Genomic DNA, 24878 nt, shown 5'->3' with positions numbered 1-24878 from the left:
GTTTGTTGTATTGTTCTTTTTCTTCTTTTTTACTAGCTCTAATTAAGTCGATTATTGGAATTAGGTGTTTGGTATTTGGCATGACAGAGATTTAGAGTTTTGGAAATGGCTTTCTCATCTGTTAACCTTCTTTGACATTTCAAAAATAATGGAAGATGATAATATCCTGGAAACTTTTTTAAAAAAAGTATTATTGTTTCTTTAAGCAATAACTTCATCTGAACAACTAAGAACAACATCTTGCAAATTTGCATCACTAGAGTGTTTATTGCTTAAATTGGAAAACATATTTGATTACACTATTTTTTTTCTTTGTGTTTGAATAAAACCAGCCTTTCTGAGTCAGCTGGTAATAGCCTTGTCGTCCTACCTACTTTGGCATTATCCTCCCATAATCCAAGGTCGTGAGGCCAAGAAATATTATGCTTTTATCCAGGCAACCATTAATGCGGACAGAAGAAGTAGGTTTGTTCCCTCTTTTTATCGTGCGGATAGGACAGATACTGTGCTATTTAGTGTTAAGGAAGGCTATAATCTATTATGTAGAGAGCTAAAAAAAATCACAGTGGAAAAAATCAAACTATGACACTGCAGTAACATGTCTTTCCTATAGGAATATTCATTCAGCAGATCAGTACCTGAATCTGAGAGGTTGTGGGAGTGTGTAGAATTGCTGGATGCAACCGTTTGTGTACCCAGTTGCCTCTTACTAGAATAAGAGGAATAATTGGTTTAACAGTATTATAYGTTGTTAGTTTTCTATTTAGTAAACTAAACTGTTTACTTTACCTGAAGTGACTAGCTTTTCTTTTTATTTAAACTGCTGTTATATCAAACTGAATTCTGAAAATGTTCAAGATTCAGTACCTGATTCTTAATCTGAAGTTTTGTATTTCTTACTAGAACTCAATCTTCCCAGTTATGTGTATCAGAACGGTTCTCACAAGAATTCCAGTAGAATTAAAGAATTTGTATCCCTGTGAGGGGAAGATGACCTACAAAATTTTTTGATCTAATATTGATTTGCTGCATAAGAATGTGTTATGGGTTTAATAATTCAAAGCATAAATATCTTTTATTCAGGTCGCATGTTAATTTACTTATTAGATTTTTATTTGCTTTCTAGGAAGCAGACATATTACAAGATATATCACTCCAATTAAATTGYTATCCTTGGTTGTTCTTAAAATGCCTTATAATAGGATAGTTTTGATTAAATTTAATATAGCTGAGATGAATAAATTTTCCAATGTTCTGTTAGAGAGTTAAGTCTAATTTTTGCCTGTACTTACTGCTATGCAAATGTGGACCATAAAAAATAATAGTTAAAGTAATTCCTACATTTCCAAATTACGTAATRTGCTGCTTGAATTATTACTGCTTCTTTTCTACTCAGCTCTCTGTATATAGGTCATAATTTAAATAAAATCAATTGAGATATATTTTGGCTAGATATAAAAAATTGTGAGTCCCTCTAAATATACTTTAATATTTACTGAATACAAGAAATAGCAAAGTGTCCAGATTACATGCATTTTTTTCCCCTGATAGCCTAACAATATTTTTAAATCCTGTTGGTTTGATACTCCTCATCAGCTATATTTTGCAGATACATTTTCTTCTGAATAATTTTTAACTTGCTCAGTGGATAACTTAACCTGCTTGTGCATATTGTCATGTACATGGTGGAAAGCTGTTAAATTTAATCAAGCTGAATTCAGAAATCCATTGCTGTACTTAAAGAACTTGTATTTCATATACTTAAATTGAGAAATGCCTCTTAAGAACACTGGAGGGGAAAGGGGGGGGGGAAGCATCAACCAAAGAAATTTTAGATTTCCCAAATGGTACTAGCATAAGAGTACCATTGAATGTGACCCTCTATATTGGGCAGCTCTGTACTAATAATGCAGATCTCAGCCATTCGTGAACAAAACTTGCTATTTGTGAACGTATGGTTTGGTAAGCTTGTGATGCAGATTGGACTTTGCAAGATCCTTAGCTACTTAAATTGGAGAGGTTGGGAGCTTTTTGGAATTTACATATTCAGGATTAAGGTGTAGATGAAAAGCAAGTCTTGTAGGAATGCATTTTGTTGATATGTCAGAATAACRTAGCTGTGTACTGCAGAAGAATGCATCTGGTTACCCTGTGAGATAAATACTGAGGCTTTTAGCACCTGTGTTGGAGGATAAGATATTCTAGYTGGAAGCATGGAGTGAAATGATATAAAATGGAAGGGGGGGTWATTAGTGTATATTATTCCCTGTCTGTGAGAAAGAGGAGAGACCATTAAATTGCAGTGCTATGGCAAATAATTTAAAAAATGAGCAGTACTAATGAAAGAGTATCTTATCCGTCTGAAGGAAGTTGTGATGAGATGCAGATTTCCATTATGCTGACTGGTGAGATGTTCTTCCTTACAGTTTGTTGCTAAAAGGTCGTATTTCATAAGATAAAAACTTGTTTGCTAAATAACTTTGCCTTTTGCAGCCTAATGCCTATTGTAAAGACATACCCATGTAACTCACACAACATGTAAAATTAATAATCTTGTAATATGATTGCATGGTTGAGCCATGTACATGAAAAGATCTCTTATTCTTTTGAATTTTATTGAAGTGAAGACAACCTGATTCATGCTAATTTTTTTAACTTTAATAAAATTGGATTCAAAATTCATAACTGAATTATTCTTATGCAAATATAGAAATAAAAACACCTTTAGTATTTAGTAGCAATGATACTATAATATTTTGTTGTCCTCCAAAATCCAGCCTGACACAAGTAAATTACAGTAGCACTAGTTCCAATAATTTATTTCCATTTGTTGTCTGGTTAGTACTTGTCCTTTATATTAATATAGCGGTATTAATGATTTTGCTTGTGAGCACAGATAGCTTAGAGAACCTATGTAAACAAAGAAGACCTTAAAAAAAAAAAAAAAGTATGTGATTATATGCATAGTTTAAAACATGTAAAATGTGTGAGAACTAGAAAAAATACACTTTTTTAACTTTAATTCTAAAAGATGTGTATGATGTACTGTATATATTATTTTACATTAATTATTCTTTTTAAAGAGTATAATGATTTAAAATTTTCAGACATGCTCAAATGAAGCTTGTTTGATTTTGTTTTTTAAATACAGATTGTGTTCTATTAATCTTTATTTTTGAATACGTATTGTATTATGCATGCCAATGTGTCATTTGTAGTTCTATGCATGTCAATTAAAACTGTTTATGTGATGTCTGCGGATTTGTTCTGTGTTGTAATCACTGGTGCTGTAGTGCATGTAAGTGGTTTTTTTTTTTTTTTTTTGGCTCTTTCCCTAGCAGAATTCAGTGCACAGATTTCATCACTGGAGAACTTGCAAAGTAACAGTGAGTTCATTTGAGCTGCATGTCTCCCATATATTCTCTAGAACAGTGTTTTCCAACTCTTGGCTATGGAAATTAGAAATACAGTTACTTGATCAGAACAGTTGCCTKGTGGCCAGCAGAGATTGGGAATTACTGTTCTACAGCTGCCAGCTGCTTGAGAAATAGAAAAGGGAGCAAATGAAACATATGAATGTTACTTAGAGGTTGCTATTTAATGAGAATAAAATTCATTGGATTATTTTTTCCTGCCTTAAATCATTTATCCTAAGTGATGCTTAGCACTTGTTTGCTTCATGTAAAAATATTAACAACATTAATATGCTGCAGTTTGCTTGTCTTAAATCTTACAATGTAATTAACCTTTTTTTTATCTGTCAAAAGAATAATAATATCATAGAAAAAAAGAATGGCAGAATTGGACTCTGGGCATGGAATATTTCTGTATGAAATAGTTCCATGCAGGTCATTCATCTTAGTCTGTTCTATGCCGTTTATTTATTTTATTGGCTTCTAAGGATACTTATGATTGCTTTGGCTTATTCTGCTATAATTGGTGATAATGCCAGTGCATTCAACAGTACAGTCATATGTTTCCATAGCTACTACACAAACTTAACTGCTCAAAGCTGAAATAATATTAGATATGTAGTTGATTCTGATTTTGGGCCAAACTCGCCTCCTTCCTTACAGTCTGATTCAAATCCCAGTGAAGCTGAATTTGTTGCTCTGACTTGTAGGTGTGTAGGATGAAGCATCTACAAGAACGGGAAATGCTATAGTGTAGGTGACACAGGYCCTGGGATAGGACCGAGGAACTCTGAGTTCTTGTCCAAGGACTGCTGTTCACCTCAGGCTACTTAATTTTTATATACCTCTTTTTTTCTACCTATAAAAATGAGTAGAATGTCTTCAGCTTTTTAAAACACTTAGTATCTTTGTACATTTGCCAGTGTCACAGTGTTATACTTATCACTGACTTCTGGCAGAACTTGAGCCTTTAGGCTTTAACTATTCAGGGCAGCCCAAAAGCTTTCTGACAAAGTAATTGTTTTGCTCCTCCCAACAAGCTGTGTTTAGATGTAAAATTTCTGTATGCTTTACAATTATAAAAACCCAAAAGTATTTTAGCAATAGTGCAATAAAATGTTATGCTTATTTTTGAGATAAAGAAGTTGCAGCAGAAATTAATGCCCTTTGATTTATTCTTGCTCAGGGTAAGCAGGGGCTACTAAATGTTGTTAAATTGTGCAAACTAATCTCTTTGCATTTCCACAGCACTGCTTTAAACAGCAGTTGTTTTCACAGATAAATTGYCCGTGTCCATCTTGACTGGTGTATCTGTTTTATGTAATGATTAGGAATCCGTGTCAGTGGACACGTTACATGCCAGCATGACAAAGCGTTATCTCTAGCAGTGCCAAGTTTTTACAGATAATTTGGGTAATAGGCTACTGTGTTGTTGGAGTGGTTTTTTTGGTGTTTTTTATTTTTAAGAGTCAAGAAAAGTATAACAGCTTCATAAATTGACAACTGGAAAATGAAAAGTGTCATTAATAAAAGATTATAACATCAATTTCAGTAAATGTAATACCTTACCACCAGTCTGTGTGAACCCACCGATATACAAAACCTTGTATTACACAGGTTTTCTCTGTGTTCTCTGATGATATATAACTGAAGTGATCAAAATGTTTAACATAACTGCAGAAATTAAGACCTTTATCAAAAGAAATAAAGCACAGGCAATTGTCATGGACATTTATCCAGGGCAAAGGAAGGAAGTTTGAAAGAAGTTGGTAGACTAGGCAGAGTTTCAGTAGGCAGTATTGGGGAGCACCAGGTTCAATGTTGATGTGCCTCCTCCAGAGATTGTCCTAGAGAAAGAGTAGWTCAAATGGACCTAGTAGCCAGCAGTCAACCCAAACCGGAGGATACTGGAGGGCTACCTGTTCCCCTGCCCACATACCCAGCACCAATTTTTATGAAAAAGGTGGTGGTTGGTGGTGGTGTTAATCAGAGAAAAAGCTTTTTTGTTGTTATAGGTCATGTGATATGACAGCAGCCTTCCTCTTCCTCAGTCATCCAGTAGATACAGTCCTGTCATCTGGTCTTGAATGTTTATAGCTATGAATAAATCTAATTATTTAACAATACTTGGCTCTAGAACTATTTTTGGTGAGTAAGAACTAAAGCTTACTCAAATTCTAGAAATTGAACTTAAGGTATGAATTTTGTTGTAGCCCATGGGTATAATAATCAAAAAAAATACAACTATTTTCATTACTGTGGACCTATGTAGCAGTGGTAACCTTAAAGCTTTAGATACAAGTATGTCATCTAATAATCCCTATGTAGGACTAAACTTTGTGACTACACAGGTGAACTAAACAATAGTGTTCTGAAGAATTAGAGTATATTAAAGAACAATTATTGACAGTATCACTCAAAATGTAAGTCACTGTMAGTAGTTTTTCTGATGTTTTTCATTGCTTCTGCCTTTTTCTTTTCTTTTTTTTTTTTTAAATACATTTTCACATACATTACTGCATTGCCTCCAGAAATAAGAAATACGTACTACCCAGAAAGTATGCCTGGGTGTGAACAGTGCTTCTAGTTGTCTGGTTTGATTTCAGTCTTGTGTAGTTGTGATTGGAGTGTATGTGTTGCTGCTTCAGCTGTAGTGGTGGTTAAATGTGGATTGTCCCATTGGAAGACAGTTGGCCTCCTTTTCTGTATTTCATAGTAAAAGGTAATTAAAACGCTCTATTTTATTTTCAGACAATGCTAATGAGGAAGAGTTGGAAAAGATCAAGTAAGGTAACTTCTAGCATATGGTCTTCTGGCATTTTTTAAGAACAACTATGATGTTTTACCAAATGTTTTCTAGGACTGAAAACTTGGGGAAAACGATTTATTCTTTTTCAAATTGTGTTTTGTATGACAGTCGAGATGAACTTGTAATGTAATCATTAAATCCTTAACTTTGTTATAGCATTTTAGCCTATCTTGGAGTCATCCAGCAACTTCAATTAATAAATGGTAAAGGTATCCTAATTCTTTTTCAAATACCTTTATCTGTCATATCTATACAGTTTCTTTTAAGCCTAGTGTTAACATAAAGAATTATTGACAAGTGGTCACTCTTGCTGTCCTATTACTACTTACTGTCAATAGTTAGAATTTTTTTGTGTGTCAAAATTTTCAGACTGGTTCTCAAGGATAAATTTCCGTCGTCATGGGACATGCACACCCTGAGCTGTAGTAGCCAGGTTTGCCAAAAGTAAAGTGCTTAAGAAATCCAGCCCAGCCTCTGCTTTAGACAATTCTTTAGATACGTCTTGAGGCACATTTAGYATCTCACTGTAGAAGTGTGTGTTTCTTCTCACTGGGATTAGACTGGGAGCTTGACTATGGTAGAATACAGTTCATTTTTACTTCTTTCCTGTATGTGCTTCTGAGAAGATAATGACAATGTTTCCTGGCCACTCTTACCTACTGCTGTCATGCTGCTTTGGAGCATTTTTTTCAGCTCTCTTTGTGTAAATAAAAATAGCATTCAGCTAACTCAAAGACCTCAACTTGATTGGTAGATCAGTTTTTCTAAGATACTATTGTGTAAGTGTTAGAATGGAAAAAATGAAATAGCTATATAGGGTGATTTTAGTTTGTAAAACAAGTGATTTAGTTTTTTTCTAATATATTGATGTACAAATTTAAATGGAAAGTCAACAATAAACATTCGGTTCACTGATGTATTTGTGTAATATTTTATAGCTATTTTTTATAAGAAAAGAGCAGGGTTAATAATTCTTGGGTTCCACATGGGGTTTTCACCGAAATGGCTATGAGATATGTGGCAGTACTTAATCTCCATTTCCTTTTTGAAATCTATAATAAAAAGATATTTGGAGAACATATAATAATTTGTTCATCAAGTTTTTCTGAAATTCGTAAAATGCTTGAACTTCTGAAGAGTGGATGAAGAGTTACAGGACTGGTGAAGTGTACAGCTGTTTCACATTTTRCAAATGATACACTGACTTCTGATGTTCTGAACGTGGTTGGGGGTTATAGTTGTAAACTTAGTTTATGAAGAATTTTCCCATACTTTATTTGTAACTGATGCAGTTGTCAGTCTTGATGATCCTGAATGAGTGGTACAAAATGATAGTTGGGAATTCTTCAGAACTACTCAGTTGAATTACTTGTATGTGTTATTTTTTGTTACATTCATTTGATAACACTTCATTCAATAGTTACCATTCACAAAGAGAGACATATTGGGAGATTTGACAACAGAGTCARAAGTCTGAATTTAAATATGACATTTCTCTTAGTTAAATTCATAATTTTACCTACATATGCAATGCAAATAGAATACTATATGTATGTAAAGTATATGATGTATCAACAGAAGTTCTTGATGATATTTCTCAGTTACACTACAGAACTGTGTGATAAACTGCATTGTTTTATTATTGAAGTCACCTTTGTCATCTGCTCCCTTCTACTGTGGGAGTCTCTTGGAATTCCAAATCTTTGAATGTCTGTCATTAAAACAAATGARAAAGTTTTAAAGCTTTTTAATTGCRAAGAATGCCCTCAAAAAAAGTGCTGTGCTTACAGTGCAGGATGGTCAATATTACATGAGACATCACTGACAAATTTAAGAGACGTTTAGAAACAGGTACTTTATCCTATTAAATAATAGAGAGAACCTCCTATGTGAGATCCTTTTTTCTTGAGGAAATATTTGTCTTACATTTCTGAAAGCTGACAAAACTGAGTATTAAATTTAAGTCTTTATTTGTAGATATCTTCATAAAACTTCCTAAATGTATTCTCTTAACTCTCCAAAGTCTTTATAATGGCATTTCTATTAATAGGATTTTACAGATGAAGCTTTTCTGTAGCATATATAGCCTAAAGCTGAGATGTGATTATGCAGAGCAGTATGGCATCACTGGCGTTCGTGATCTGCATTACTTGCTTGTTTTTCCATCTAGCCTGAGTAATAGCTGTAAAATGAATGGTAGCTAATCTTAAATCTCACAGTATTCATATACATATGAAAAATTACTTGGCCAAATTCTGAATTTCTATTCCAAATTCTGCTCCCTGTGTGCACCTTAGAGATGCACACAGGAAGTTAGGAGCTCATGAAATAACCCGGTAAATGCACTTATGTATCTTACCTATTTTGTGTGTAAACTTGTGTTTGCACAACACTAGTGGYGTTGCACTAATATGTTTTCTACTTTTGATGATTTTTTTTCCCTTTCTTGTTTGCTTTATTACAATCATCCTTGTGATAAAAGTTAATAGGAGCTAGATCACTCAAACTGTCTCAGGCAGAGAGACAACTTACCTTTCCCTGAATCTAGCAAAAGTGAAATTCAGCAATTTAACAGTCAGTCCTATGAAGAAAATCAACCTTCTTGTCTTCAGCAAAAGRGGATTCCCAACAGGCTATGAAAAACAGTAACAACAACAAACAAACAAACAAAAAAGACTATATCAGCTTTGGTGGGAGATTACAAATTGCATTCAGTTCTGCCATCAGTTGACTGTTCTGCATCAGTTGACTGTTTGCTTTCCTCTGCCACAATCTTGATGTTGGGCTGAATCAMACTGCTGGTCAGTGATGACAGCTTCCCAGGAATGACTTCTCCTGAGTAGTCTGGTAGAAGTAGTAGCTTAATTTCTAGCAGTTTGAAGAATGATTACTACTTGTTCTGTAGTAAGATTTATTACACCTCATGTCAAAAGGGAAGTAGGTTATTTAACATTTTATGAATGTATCTGTGAACTGGAGGTTTGACCAACTAATCTCCATGTGTCCATGCCTCTGTTCCTACGGTTTAGGGGTCAATTCCTTAGATATTTTGTAGGTTAGCAGATTAAGTCAAATAGAAGTCAAATTTAAGTCAAATGGAAGATTTTTTAACTTTCTTACTTTCTTATTTTTATTTTCTTATACAGCTACTAGAAAAGCTTTCATCTGTGCAAATGGACTTTCTACTTCATGTATGGAAACTGGCCTATTCTGCTTTCTTCYAGTACAATTTTTCATTAGGACAAGTTTTTTGTTTGTACATAGTTATCCTGTTTAAGATAAAGCCTTTTCTCTCTACTTGCTGTATCTCCTGGGTTGTGACCTGCAGCCTGTTTTCTCTCTATAAACTCTTTAATGGGATGGAAGTTTCTTTTTGTGCCCATCCACTTTACCTGTTTTTCTAGCTGGGCTTCTCCCACCCATGAAGAATTGATACTATTTTTCTTTCTTTCTTTCTTTCCTTTTTTTTTTTTTTTTTTTTTTTTGGATACTACTTTCATTTCATTCCTGGCAATTCCTGGCAACTGTACTGACTGCTCTTGCTATTTGGTTGGGAGGAGGGGGGAAGAAATCTGTATTGCTTTCCAAATTTTCTAGATACCATATCTAATTTGATCAAACACTGTTACATTGTGCTTTAAATGGAGCAGGAGTACAAAAATGCCCAAACTTGCCAGAGCAGTACTCATAGTCAACACTGTCTGTGACAGTGTGGTGGATAGTGCTGCTGCTTGTGGTGATTTCCATTACAGGATCCTCAAATTACAAGTTATTTGAGAAAGAAGACATTACTACTTCTAGCATGAGCCAGCACAGATGAAATGAGAAGTTTTCTCCCTTTTACTCTTGAAAGAAAAATGTTAATGTCCTGTTAATGCTTCCTTATGAAAACATTTAGAAAAAAATCAATTCTAACTCTTTATTTACTATTTCTGCACAGCACAGACTCTTAATAGCTAATGAAAAGATATGGGAAGGGAGCTTGTTAAAATAGGCAACATAGTACTGAATAAGAAATGCACATTATTACATTATTATCTCCTTGTCATTTGTATATTATGTTCAGTGCAGTGCTGTCTTAAAAAAAAAAAAAAAAAAAAAAAAAAAAAGCTTAAAACTGTCTTTACCATTATTAAGCCTAAAGCTCATGACAGAGGAAAGATGAGACCCTTTAAATGTAGTATTTTTCCCTTGTATGAAATGAAGACGTTCTCTTTAAATTAAATACTTCCTGCTTGTTCTTACTCTTAGCTTCTCATGATGAAATTTCCTTAGGTATTTTTTTGTCTTTCCTTCACTGCCAACAGCTCTTTCCTTTTTCTTCCAGATAAAAGCTTACTGCTTCTAGCACTTGCATAGTGTGGAGTGGTGTTGAAATCAGGAGGATAAACACCAGACTTGGGGTCAATGAAACAATAATTTTACTTCAGAGATGGGGAAGAGCCTGCATGCATTTAAAAAACAAAAATGTTTCTTTTTGTTGTGAAACATCAAAATTTTTATGGTCGTTAACTTCTACTAGTTAGTGAGTGACTTTGTGGACAGTATTCTCTCTAGAAGAGTAAAATGTTATGCTTTTCAGGTATATGCAGTTCATTATTATTATTAATAAGAGTTGCCAAGTAAATTTATCAGCATTTGACAATTCTTGTTTCATTTAATTTAAGCAGAAGCCTTTTCTTTGAGATTCTCTCTTTCAAAGAACATTGTATTCTTTTTGCAGAGCAGGTGGACTCTTTTGAGAGGAATATGAAGATAGTAAATATTTTATCATTGTTCTCTCTGTTGCTGTACAGTTTGCTATATGCTTACAGGAAGTTAAATCAGAAGAGGGTAAGGGGATAGTGGCTTTAGATGGTGCTATTTTACCAAAGGATAACATGGATATRATTTGCTTTGGAAGTTTAACCTTGGAAGGGAACAGGGCTGTCTGAGAGAGAGAAAGAGGGAGATGGGGCCAATGGCAAGGCAGAGTGCGGTGGTGAACAGACCGAACCTCATTTCCCAGAATTTCAGGTGTCTTGGATATTTAAAAATCCGTGTGTAAGACAGAGGTGAAAAATACAGAGAATAAGACTATCACCCTGAAAGTTGTCTTCCTACCCTCCAGCAGGAACAACAGTAGCTAAACTACGTTTGACAGGTGTTTGTCTAGTCTGTCCATAAAAATCTGCAGTGATGGATATTCTGCAACCTCCCTAGAGAGTCGATTCCAGTGCTTAACTACCATTTCCATCAGAGCTGGTTTTGCCCCTCACAGTACATCCCATGATGTAAATTAAGCTAGTCTCTTCCCTAGGCACGGATGGATATGTTTTATTGCAGTGATTTGGGCACAATTTATATACGCATTTTAGAGTTGGAATGAAAAAATTATACTTTCTTTTAATTTGGAGGAGAATTTTGTAATGTTCAAGTATTAATGAAATAGTAGCATGTAAGAGGAAACATAGCAATGGTATTTGGAGTAATGTTTCACTGTAACCTGAAAAAATGAGAATGGAAAGTGAGAAAATGGGGGAAATTAACAGGTCAGGTGAAGTTATTRGTCAGACTGGTTTACTCGCAATTGTTGCTGGATGTTAAGTCATTAATTACCGAAAGGCATGTAGAAAGCCTCTCTGTAGAAGACTGAAACTCTGCATAATGTTTACAGTTGCTTTATGTCTCCCAGCTTGTGCTGTAAAATAAAGAGATTTTACATAATGTGAGGTTATTGCGCATTCCCAGAAAAAAGAGATGACAAACCTGTTTGGCTTTCATCTCAGAACCTCCACAGGAAAACAAAACACACGGTCCAAGATGAGTGTACCAAGGGATGATATCAGCCAAGYTGATTTTATGTAGGGTGCATGTAGCATATTACATAAATAAGCAGAATATCCATGGTTAGCTCTGTAATTGAGAAGAGAGTGCAGCCCCTGTGTCTTCTCATTCTGGGTTTTCAGGTAGGTACACATTCAGAAATTAAGGTTGGTTCAGTTGTCGACATGTCCTCCCTTTTTGCTGGCTTAATTTCTAGGGCTGCACTGTGGGAGTGACCAAGGCCAGTGTCTCAGTGGTAGTTTTGCTCTTCCAGCGTGAGAGCGAGTGTAGTTTTGGCGTGTGATYATCTTACCTCGTAGGCAACTGTTGTCCTCCCTAGCTGCCAGCTTGGAGGTGAAGGGTGCAGTGAAGAACCCGGGACCTCGTACGGCTCCTGTGTTCGCTGAGCAGTGTGCCGATGAGCTCGTGAGCCTGTGGGTACTGGAAAGGAGGACCGGTAGCCAAAAGCCAGGAAGATGGGCCAACCTGGTTATTTGTATTCCCCGTTCCCGTTAAAAGCGCTGACGCAATCGGCGTGTTCTCACATAGCATTTGGATTTTCTCTGAACAGCATTTCCTGATGGTAAGCTGGTTAACTGGAAAAATTTTGACCAGCTGAGCTGGAGGGTAAGTGAGGTACAGTCCCAAATAAATAGCTTATTTTGGTAAATCCTACTCTTACAAATATCCAGCCGGCATGCTCAGTACCTTTATTTACAATCTGTATGCAAAGGAATAAGTTTAGCTTTTACCATCTTTTGCTATGTAAGGATAATTAATTGAGGAAAGGAATTTTAATGAAGACAGAGCCTTATGCTAAGAAAGCTCTGTCAGAAATACTGCTCATTTAACTAAAAATTATTTGCAGCTGAATAAGGGTCTACTGTTGTCTTTTACATCTTAAACAGAATTGCCTTTGGACTGAATTCAGGCAGGACCAGACCTTAAGTCTGGAGGGCATATTTAAACTTGCTGCASTAATGGCACACTAAGAACACATCAGTAAAACCTTTTGAGTGCTTTAATTTAAGGACAAGGAGAGAAGCAAATGATTTGCCCTCTTTAGCCAAACATATTTGGGGGGGAGGAAAAGACCCATAGCATTTATTGGCTRTATCTCATCAAACCATAGTATTCTGGTATATTCTGGAGGAGAAATGTCTTGTTATATCAATGGATAGGCTTAGGACTCTAAATATAAGAACACTAAATTAAATGTAATAATCTTACTTTAGATTATTAGTATGTGCTGAGAATGKGACTGATCAATAGGAACAAAAGATCTATTCTTCTCAGAAATGGAGTCTGAGTTTGCAATAGGTTATGTATAAACTAAGAGTAAAAACATTTTATCTGGAAGCCGTAACTGAGAAGCTACTTTCAATTAATCACAATTTATGATAAAAGTATATTTACTGCCTACAGCAATTRAATTACAGTAATTTTTAATTTGCATTTAGATTACTGTTAAGACTTTAGTCAACATTAGAAGAAATTTTACATATATTTGAAGAGAAGAATTACATTTTAAACAAAAATGTTCTGTTAAATATCATGTGCTTTCAGCTCCTCATTGCTGCTTATTTTTAAAATTTATTTTATATGCTTTTCTTAAAAGAAGCCYGTCCCAGTTGCACAAGCTAAAATGCCCAAAGCTATGGTCTAATTACTTTTGTGCCTAACTTGAAATATTTAGTTAGTGAATATTTAGTGATCACTGATTTGTCTTTTSTTAATATAAAAAGTTTTATGAAGCATTTTTGCTATTTTAAAATTGAAAAAATGCTTTTCCGCTGGGATGAGATGCTTTTTGAGTAGAGAAGAAATTGAAAATAGCAAGATCGTAGTTTAAGGATTGCAGTGGTAAATGAAAGCATAGAGTTGTGTAGTATTTCTTAATTGAAGGAATTTGCAATCAAATCAGAATCTTTCAATCAAAGCTGTGTAGAAATTCAGAATAGGARGTGGGGTTATTTGCTCTGTGTTTTTAAGAAAAATATTTTATGATTGAGAAGATTCTTGCTTGTGTGAGCCATGAGATTCTGGATGTCAATTTAGCAGCAGTAAATAGTRCTTGAAGGAAATCTACTAAATAATGGAATAGAAGTAAAAAAAAAGATGTCAGAACAGATACCCCTGCAAATAGTAGCTGTTAGACATCTGGTTATAAAAATTATGCAAATATTTGGTGAGGCTTGTATTTGCATTACATGTATGTGAAAGATAACAGCCGATGTGGTTAACGATCAAAACAGTTGAGTAGGATTTCAGTGAGAGTTTTTCTGTGTTCACGCTCGCGATTGCAAAAACGCAGGGAGAGCCCATTAAGTCGTGGAAGCCGCTGTGCTACTTTGCGTCCGGTTCATTTCTGGGCTGGGACAGTGGTGACACTGATGGTCATCCTAGGCAATAGCAGGGTCAGCAGGAGATCAGTTTACTCACGTAGAGCAGCTATAATGTCCAAGAGGAATTACTAGGAGGAAGAGAAGGGTGAAGGTTAGGGATGTGCTGACACAGCATCTCTTGCCAGTGCATCTTTGTCTTGTATAAATGTTTCTGTCCTTTTTCAGGAAATCTAAGGCACAGTGAGTGCTTCAACTCCTCTTGATTTAGTCACCACCTTCATCATATTACACCTGAGCTGGCTCCAGTAAATGCAGTTTTTAGCTTTCCCAGCACTTACAAAGAATGCACAATTGTTGGACTTTGCAAACCGTAACAATGCATGAAATACTGCAAAAAAGGGCTCTTATTACAAATATTACAATGTTATCTTAATATTGGTACTATAGCAACAATATCAAGTATTTATAGCAAATATCCTAAACCAGATTTAACGTGACTGACATGTTTAAAAACTGTAAATTTCTCAGCTTCTGAATCGATTAAGTTCATTTCCCCTAGAATTAARTATTAATATGATGTTGCATTTTGTAGATCCTAAAGTTGTAAATTGTTATTGGTAGGAAATTAAGATAAATGTTCTTTATTATGGTAGTTGTCAGTACTAATTAGTTTTTGAAACTCATTCAGTCACAATAGAGCAAACCTTTAAAAGAATCTTATTATCCCATTGAAGATCATTTTGTAACTTAAGGTCCATATGTGGATGACTTCTCCAAGTGTTAYTCTTTACGTAGTTTTCAATAGAGGAAAAGTATTGTGAATGCAGTTTTATGCATCTGACATTCCCTTGACTTTTTTTTCTCCCAAGTAGGCAAGGTACGTAGAAGCAGCTGTGTTTGTTGACATTCTCAAACTTTATTCTAAAGACTTTGTCCAAGCCATGCAAGCATCCTAGAAGTTTGTGGAGAAGAATTCTGACTTGAATTTCAGCAGTCTTCTACCATGCTGGTCTTTGTTTYATTCTTTTGTATTTGTATGTGTGCTGAACCATTCACAAGGGAGAGGAGTATTATTCTCATCTTATTTTCTTGATTGATATTTAAAGATTCCCAGAAAAAAAAAAAACACTTTTAGGGATGTCTCTGCAGGTCATACAACTGCGTTATTTAATTTTTAGAACTTTTATTTTAAATAAAAGTTTGTKTTAGGTACACTCTTCAAATTCTGTCTTCAATTGCACCCATAGGTACTCTRTATTTTTAAGGGAGTTGCACAGATGTATTCATGACAGAAGGGAAAGTGTCTTTATCAAARTAGGTATGAAATCTCTTTTGTGTTAGGCAGTAAATCATGTGAGGATGTATTGTTGCATTTAATTTCAGACAATTTAGTAATCTAGCAAGATAAATGAAAAATTACTCCCTGGAAGCAATATGTGGCCGTTAGCTTCTTTTAGCTCTTAACTGCTGAACTATTCTTGAATGAGAGAGTTTCTGTTCTAGTGTAGCACGTATCAGCGTGTCCTGGTAACGTGTGTGACGAGAGGGAGGCGTAGTAAGAGCAGAGTCTGCTCCCGTCACCGCGGGGGCACAAAGACGTGCAAGTGCGAGAGGTGGAACTTTGCACAGCGCGAAGGTTCGTCGCTGAAAGGGTGAGGTAGGTTTGGAGAGGACAGATCTCGAGGCTTCTCTAACTCGCTTTGGTCTAGGTTTTCCAAAGGTTACTTGGATACCTAAAGATGTACTTAGATACTTGTAGGATTTTCAAAAGTACTGATTAACTCTTCTTTTGAAGAAAGTAACAATAAAGTGGTGGTGACTAGAACATTCRTTAAGAATGTGTTCTTGCAGCGTTGGCTCTCAAAGGGGGGTAAAACAGAAGCCCAGTTCACAGCTTGAGTGCAGGGCATAGACACCGTGCAGAAGCCTTGGTCCATCTGAGAAGATGCCTTTCTGAAAGGCAGCAAGACTTCACTGCGCTGTGTCCCGCAGCGGGCGCCACTGAAGAAGTCTGATTTTAGGAGTGTGCAACAAATACCCAGAACTAGAAATGACATCTATGTTCCGGCTAAGCCTAGATGGTTTAGACGCACATGCTACCCAGTAGTGTGTGACCGTATACAGAATATTAGCCATGCTGCAAGGTCATTTTTTGACTCTGCAACTGTATGCTAACTCTATTAATCATATTTAATATAGGTAGCAATTCCACTGTTATGTCAAGAGTTTTTTTGYTGTTTGTATCTCTAGCCTTCCCACTGCCTTGCATGTAAACAGAATAGTTGGAACACAAGTAAAAGCTAGGTCTATCAGATAAGAAATTATTATTTTTATATGTTGCTTATAGTAGAAGGAYTAGATCAGACAGTGTATGGTATGCAAAGATCTTAAGCAGTTTTGAATATCCTTTGACATGAAAGACTTTTTTTTTTTCAAAAGTCTAATTCTCATTTCCTTTTAGAGAGAGAATGCTTCACAGTATGCAAACTGCCTTATTTTTGGTTTAGAATATGGCAGGTGAGAGTCTCTGTGCATAATTGTAATATAATGCACAATATAAATACAAATAMAATATATAATATGTAATATAAGTGCATAATTGTAAATAATAATATCATGTTAATAACAGCTAGTTGTGACCTGAAATCTTGACCTTGCTTCTTCTACAATTGGAGCATGAATTAGCTAGTACGGTCATTTCCAGATGGAACTATTATTAAGTTTAACTTTCTGCCTATATCCAGAGGAATTAAAAGCTATGCGTTTTCGTTACGTTTTTGTTTGTTTGAGACAGCAGAGTGAAGCCAGGATCTATAYGCACTGCCTACTTTCTAAGGGAAATAAGTTGTGTGAGAGCTAATCTCGAGAAACATTCTTTACTAGGAAGAGTTTGGAAAGATCTGTGTACATTTCTACATTTTACTATAGTGTTCTCTTTTCTGGCATTAAAACTAAYTTGGTATGGACTGGATTTTTGAAGAATATTTAGATAATTATTAAATTTTTAGTCTGCAAGTTAATGTTTAGGAGGCAGGTCAGGTTCAGTAGCAAGTTGGATGTGATTGCTATTTGTGGCAGCGGTATGGGGGGAGGGAGAATTTCCTTACCCTGAAAGCGGGAGTTCACAGTCTGCAAGTTTCCTCGCAGTTCTGCTTATCACGTGTTGAAGAGAGACTCAGCAGAATGCTGCTGTGAAAACGCTGAAATAGTATGTTGATCGTTAATTCCATTTTCTTTGCAGTTTCTGCGAATTCCACGTGATTTTAGGGGCTGCAGGTAGTCGGTGCCATGTGGTACAGGAGTTCTGAATGCTTGTTGCTGTCTTTTTCCTGGGTCTATACTTGTCATGCTGGGTTTGTATTATTTTAATAAAAGTGGTTTGGGTGTGTGTTTCACTCATACCTAGCTAATAAAAGAGACCTCATAAATTTTTTTATAATGTTGTTGGCTCTATAGGCAGAGAGGAGGAAGTGAAGCAGACAAAATAATTCTTTTTCAAACGTTTCCTTGAGTAGCATTAGTGCTGCTTGGCTTTGCAAAAGCAGCATGTGATATTACCTGCATATTTGTCAGTTTGATTTCTCTCCAAATAATTCTTTATGATGTAGTTCACATATGTACTGTCAAATTATTTCAAAATGGGTTAAGATGATTCTTTCACTTCTATAAAAACTTGAACATTAAAATGCAAAGGAAACATGTAGGCTTGTTTAACTAAATCTATGTTTTTATTCCCTAAAGTTTCAGACCCAGAGCTTGCGTCTCTCAGATCTGCACAGAAAGTCTCAGCTATGGAGGGGTATAGTTAGCGTTACTTTAATAGAAGGTCGTGAGCTTAAGGCAATGGATGCAAACGGGCTGAGTGATCCCTACGTGAAGTTCCGGCTGGGACACCAGAAGTACAAGAGCAAGGTAATTTTAACTGTGACCTGAACTGTAAGTTCTTTGAAGCCCGTTTTGCTTCTGTTTGTGATTTCTGCCTGCATGATTATTTAAATACTGTTGAAGGTTTGTTATGTTAGTTAGCTGCTGAAGCTCCTAGAGTTTTGCTTAGATGTTGTTTTTTGTTTCAGTATAAAGAAAAATAATAAACTTATACAGGAAAATGTAGGACTGAAGGGAGGGTAGGGAGAGCTTATTTTCCAGACTGACTGTTCTGTCTAGTGTCCGTGGTCATTGGGCAAGGTGTTGGTGTAGGTCATTAAAGTAATTCTGATGGTTTGATGCCCGTAGCCTTTTGGATCCTTTGCATGTTCTTATCCTCCAAGCTTATGTTTGTATTCTCACTTTTCTCATTGTGTCCTTGCAATGAGCCTCATTAAAGCTATGTATATGTATTTGGGCACCAGCTGGAGGGTGTTGATCAAGGAGAAAATAGTTGTGKAGAGTTGTTTTGCTTTCTTGCTGGTATCTTTAATTTCTGTCATCGCTCTTTGGTTTGCAAATTACCTCATCACTGAAGATCTGGGGAAAATGTAAAATCCCACTGGGGCAAAGGCTGACCTTGTCCAGTAGAAATTCCCATCCCACTCTCTGAAGCGAGTCTGGTTAGTTCCCTGGTGGTGTGCGTGGAGGGAGGAGGCTGCCGATGCTGACTGCTGCTTCTGGAAGGTGCTGGGACCACGGCTCACGCGTGACCTTCCTCTCGCAGTGGCCATGACTGCCAGTGTGGTTTTGCAGAGCTGGAGGAAAGGCAAAGTGAGGAAGAGGCCATGAGCATTTAGGTGCCTACTTTTGCCTAGACTCGTGAGACATCCTTAGGACTTCTAATCTGAAGTTAGACTTATGGAGGAATAGTTGATTCCCACACACTGCTCATAAACTGTCCAGTTCCCCTTGGATAATAAAGTCTTTCCATTTTTTTTTTAACTGAGGGAAAGCATAAAGGAAAAACAATCAGTTTCCTCTACTAACAGGACAAAAGACAGCCTAATTGCCATTTTAAATTTATTTGTACACAGATTTTTTTTTATTTTTAATTTTAATTTTTAAAATTTTAAATCTTGTTTTTATATACTTTTTTCCTAACAAACTAACGGATTTTAATTAGAAGGCAGGTGCTTTTAAAACACATATATCCAATGCCTCTGCTAAAGTTGATCTTTTTTTGGGGGAGGGGGAGGGTCATTTAGTTGCCACCTTCACTTAGGCAAGTGAACCAATCAGTACTGCAATCGCTGTGTTTGGTTTCAGATAGGGTTTTTAAGTGCAAATATAAGTGGACAAATTGCTTTTAATGCATCTTTACAAATTTGTTTAAATTRGCTTTTGAAATTGTATGCCGCTAGTATTAAATTTCAGGGAAGAGAGATGTTAATTCAGATTCTAGTTTCTGTCCTGTGTTTGAACTGGCCAGCAAAGGAGTCACTTCAAGATTTCCTCTTCACTTCTGTTTATATTTTTATTCTTTTTCAAAATCAGGTAGGATATTGGTCACTGTTTCTCTGTCGTTGTTTGGATTATAGAACTCTGAAGAAAATACTCTTTTTAAAGTATTCACATGGGTGCTTTTCAACAGGACATTTTAAGGCAAACAGTATTGCAGAGAAACTGAAGAAATACACTTCAGACATCTTGGAAACAATCAGAGGATGCTCTTTTCAGATTGAAATAGAGCAAAGATGCTTTTGAAAAAGTGATACTGAAAGAACTATTATTTGTAACTGTGTGTTTTGACTAACCTGAGCAAGGTAAAGGTTAACTTAAAGATTTACTGCACAGGAAAAGTCAAAAGTGTCTTTTTGTTTTATTTTTTTAATCATAAAGCAAACCAAAAGCAATRGAATGCATATTGACTATTTAACAGATTTTTCAATTGGTAGATAATACCAATTATCTACCAATAATAGTAGATTTTTGTCTGTCATTCTCATTTGTAGGTTTTTTAGTTTGTTTTTGCATGAAACTTTCTCAGTGTTACGATAGCTGTTACTCATTTTGAAAGAAACCTAAGCTTTGTACACATTTTTATGTTCCAATCAAAATGAAGATGCCTATACTTTCAGGACTTATTTTTGTAGTACTTCTGGTTCTTAATCCTTTCTAATTTTTCCAGTTTTCAAGCCAGTGGAGCTGRTGGACTTTGAAAGCAGGGATTGCTTCTTTGGGTGGCTCTGGGGCYGACTGCGTTCTTGTTCAGGACAGGTGTGACTCCGCTGCTGCGCTGTGGCTCCTGCTACTGCAGGCCTTCTGTTCTACCAACCGTGGCTTAGATCTTTTGCCAGAAGTAACTGGAGTGAAAACGATTCCCAAGGCTACTTTTATCTAAATTATACAGAAAAGGGAGTGCAATACAGTTTAAAAGCCATTCTTCTGTAAAAAGTCAACCACAGCAAAGTTGAATTCTTCTTTTTCCCAATATTACAGTAGCTGTAGAAAGAGGAGAAGATCAAATTGTTTCTRTTTAAATACTTTCAGTCACTATCTACTTGTCATTTTGGGTGCTTTGTTTTCCTTTTGGCTGAGAAAGATAACCTGGTAGCTAACTGTCACTCAAGATAGGGCATAATTATTCTATAGAAAAATGGATCCATTCCCAGGGTAAATTCTTTTTTTCTGGAGGTTTTTGAAGGTGACAGGTTGCAAGATTTTGGAGGTTGCTGATGAATCAGAAAGGCTTGAAAGAACTGACTGATAGTCCTTTYTTAATTATTATTTTTTTAACTCTCACTGCTTAAGATAAACTGCAAAAATACTAAAGATCAATTTTACCATTCAAGAAAGAGCATGCCTGCACAATGCAGTATGACTTTCTTTTTGTTCTTTCAGATTGTGCCAAAAACTTTGAATCCTCAGTGGAGGGAGCAGTTTGACTTTCATCTTTATGAAGAACGAGGTGGAATTATTGATATTACCGTGTGGGACAAAGATGCTGGCAAAAGGGATGATTTTATTGGCAGGTTTGTGCAATTACAGCCTTTTAGTTCTCTGGGGATGAGGGCAGATGATTGAAATGAGCCTTGCCATTGAACCATTGAAAGTATTTTTTCACAACCATTTGTTCTTGTTGCCCACCCCCCCCCCCCCAAAAAAAAAAAGGGGGGGGGGAGGAGGAAGGACTTACAAAGTATCAGTGCAGTTTGGTGCTTTGGTTTTATTCTTTAATGGTGTAAAAGAGTTTTTTGCTTGACCAGTAGGTGGCAGATTCTACCAATTGATGGGCTTACGTTTTCCAAAACAAAAATCCTACATTTAATGGTATAATCAAGATGCAGGAGGTTCYATATAGCAACGTTTTCTGCATTAGTGAAGAGATAAATATCATGTATTGTAATATGCCAGTAAGACCAAAATGGTGTTCTTGCTCTTTGATCTRCTTGTTAAAGGAAATGAGAATCTTCTGCACAAGCTTTTCATACAAAGAAATAAGATCATTCACCTAGTTTATTCACAGGAAAGTGAATCTTGGGAATCTTTCTCAGCATTTAGGAAAAGGTATAAATATGTGTGATTCTGCTCTACTTTATTGCATTAGCAGGTAATAGTTGCTAAGATGCGTGGGTTTTTTTTTAACCTTTGCATTAGCTGTGAGTTAGTGGGGAAGACCCCCCCCCCGATCTTAGTTGTTTATGGTTACTGTGCAAGCTCAGCACTATTTTGAGAGCTTAGAGGTGTGCTTATATCACATGTACTTTGTTCATTGATATGCATCGTCCATTCACAATGTTGATTGTTAGAATGTTAGAGAGTCGTGGGTGCTTTCACTAGGACATAATACTGTTAGTGGAATTATTTACTTTTGCAGTAGAAACCAGGAATGAAAATCCCACACTTCTGATATCAGTGTGGTTATGTTTCTGCCGATCTTTTCCTCCCTCTGCTTCTGTTTAGAGTAATGGCTTTGTTTATCAGGTTAGACCAGTTGCATTTATTTCCTACCATAAGTCATGGGAAGTCGGGATAGATTCACATTCTTTGGCAAACAAATGACCTTGACATCAGGCAAAACCACTTTTAAAAAGTATACTCAGTAGGATTCTGTGTTATACAATGAAATCTGATGGTGGGGTGATAAGCTTGTATTTGGAGTTTACATCTTTGTCACTTTATTGATTTCAGTTAGTGCAAATGGTAACAGTAACTATTTTTCTGAAGCAACATAATGGTTCAGTACTGTGTCAATATGTGATATACCTTGGGAATTAGTTTCTATTTTCTGTTCATCTTTAACCTTCTTTGCCAAAAGATTGAGATTCAGAATTTTCACATGCAACTTTTTAGAACACTTTCATCAAAGTAGCACTTACATTATTACTATTATCAGTAATTATAATTAGTATATTTAAAGTACTTTTAAGAGCATTGCATWAAATCGTCTTTGCTCCAAGGAACTTCAGATCTAGATAATCAGAAACTAGAAAACGAGAAGAAAAATTTGTGACGTATGTTACGTATAAGCTGCTTAGGTAGTTCTTTTGATACCTTAAAAAAAAAGTGTTTTAAGTTCAATTATATTTTTTTTTAGTAACAGCAAGCTATTCTTCAAATAATGACCGATTTCTGTGTTTTATTTGGGCCCACCGAATGTGTTTCTTTTCTTCAGGAGGAATAGGTTCTATGCCTTCCTATATAAAATCACTTCTGCAGCATATCTTTTTAGATATCCTCTTATTTCACCTTACATTATCCAGAGATAAGGTGCCATCTCTGGATAATGCAACCTGCAAACAAATTCTTGTCCATGAAAAAATTTGTTATTTGTCAAGCTCAGTATGAATAAAAAATAGGTCTTAATATTCTCCCCTGCCTGATTATTCTTTTCTAGTCACTGTGGGTAAATATCACTCTTCCCCAGTTTTTCGTTTTGAGGTTGTGTCTAAAAGCTGCAGATACTTTTGGGGTAACTTTTTAAAGTTGCAGCCTTTACACTGATTCAAGTAGCTACACCTCTTTTTTAGATTCACCTTATCTCTAGCTGGAATTTTCCAGAGAGATGTATACATAAACAGTGTAACATATTCACAGCAAATCTAATGATTTGATGCCCAGCATGTGACCTGTAGATCCATCAGGTCCCGGAAGTATCGGATTTTTTTTTTCACATATGCATGGAATTTCAACACATCTAGAATATAATCATCCCAAAGACTAGTACAGCATACGTTCAGTCAGTCAGATTGCAGACCCTCTGCTTTTGCTCTGTTTGTGCACGTAAGTGGGGGATATGCTAAACATGTATTGCTTTTTTTTTTGAAAATATAATTGAATTCTTGTCTGTGACTAAGTCTGTGGCACACTCAAGGCACATAAAAAAAATGGAACGTTTTGATTCAAGTTCCAAGAAAGGTAATAATAAGGCTGTAGGAGGGAAACGAAAGACATCCCGATAGTATTCTAGCAGGACTCAATGGTAGAGAATAATCCCTTTCATCATCTTGTGATCTTCCCACTTTCTTGAATACAGTTTAGGCAGTAGCAGTTATTTAGAAAGATTTTTATTAAATGAATGTTAGAGTTTGTTCTTAAGAAACTGCCCTATCTGCCCAAAGTATGGTTAGGGAGAAGCTGTCCTTGATTGGAGAGATTCTACTTGTTGAAGGAAACACCGGACTAAATTGAGGAAAAAGAACAAACAAGTTTGTTTAAGGACCAGTTCTCATCTYTCATCCACGCTGGGGTTTGGGGGGGGGGTTTGTTTGTTTTTGCATGCTCCATATTCATCTATTCACAGATCACATGTGAAGATCAACAGAATTTCATGTGAAAATAGGCAACAGCAAGCTGCTTTGTGGAGCTGGGGGAAGGTCTCTGTTAGAACGCCAGCTCTAAAACTTTCAGAGTTTCCAAACCGAGTGTGAGGAGGCAGAAAGGGAGCTTCCCTGTTCTCCGTTTGTAGTGGGTATTGATGAAATTGTCGTGAAAGATGTGCAGCTTTCTAATAGCTGCCTGTTTGACATCTTGCTAGGTTGGGTCAGAGGCCAATGGTGATCTTGAATGCCGTGAGATTTGGAGTCATAGCTGCAGGGTGGGAACTGAAAACTCTTTGAACTCTAATGTTAGCAGATGTTAATGTTATCCTGCAAATCAGGATACCTCGGTGAAAGATTCACAGACCTCCAGATACCTTGCAGTAAAGGGCGTCAGAAGCCCTCTGGAATTGAAATACTCTCTCTAAGCTGAACTCTGTAACTTACAGATTTTCTTCCAAAGTAGAATGTTGTAATTTCTCCTGGCATGATATTTTCCCTCAACTGCGCTTCAGTGAGACAGACACTGAGAAATCAAGAAAGAAATTTTTTTTGTGGGCCCTTTTTGTATCATCAGAATCATTAGGTTGGGACCTGGTAGCGGGACCAGGATGAAGTACAGAATATGACATGGAGACTACATCTGTCAGGGGTAGGGCTGGGGATCTTTTTTGAAGGACAGAAAGATGAAAGAAAGATTTTAGAATAGACTGAAGGCATGCAAGTGAGATTCTGGCTTGGGGACTCTGTGACGGCAGGATGGTGGAAGTGGAAGGGTGGCTTATAAGAGAGAGGAAGGTATTGAGAGGGTGAGAGTAAC

The 24878-nt window shown here is 36.1% G+C and overlaps 1 protein-coding gene across 1 annotated transcript in view; it reads left to right on the top strand.

The window, feature by feature from the left end:
* The window catches only part of MCTP1 (multiple C2 and transmembrane domain containing 1), a gene marked incomplete at its 5' end in the record, with an annotated part of 265870 nt that overhangs the window by 116548 nt on the left and 124444 nt on the right, over window positions 1-24878 (top strand). The window contains 2 exons of the mRNA XM_085299758.1: window positions 18114-18284; window positions 21141-21271. Coding sequence (XP_085155884.1) covers window positions 18114-18284; window positions 21141-21271 — 302 coding nt within the window. The remainder of the gene's footprint in view (window positions 1-18113; window positions 18285-21140; window positions 21272-24878) is intronic.

This window comes from Rhea americana, unplaced genomic scaffold, assembly GCF_003343005.1.
Source record: "Rhea americana isolate MKP2758 unplaced genomic scaffold, rheAme1 scaffold_153, whole genome shotgun sequence".
Classification (NCBI taxonomy): domain Eukaryota; kingdom Metazoa; phylum Chordata; class Aves; order Rheiformes; family Rheidae; genus Rhea; species Rhea americana.
This window is presented reverse-complemented; position numbering and strand designations above follow the sequence as displayed.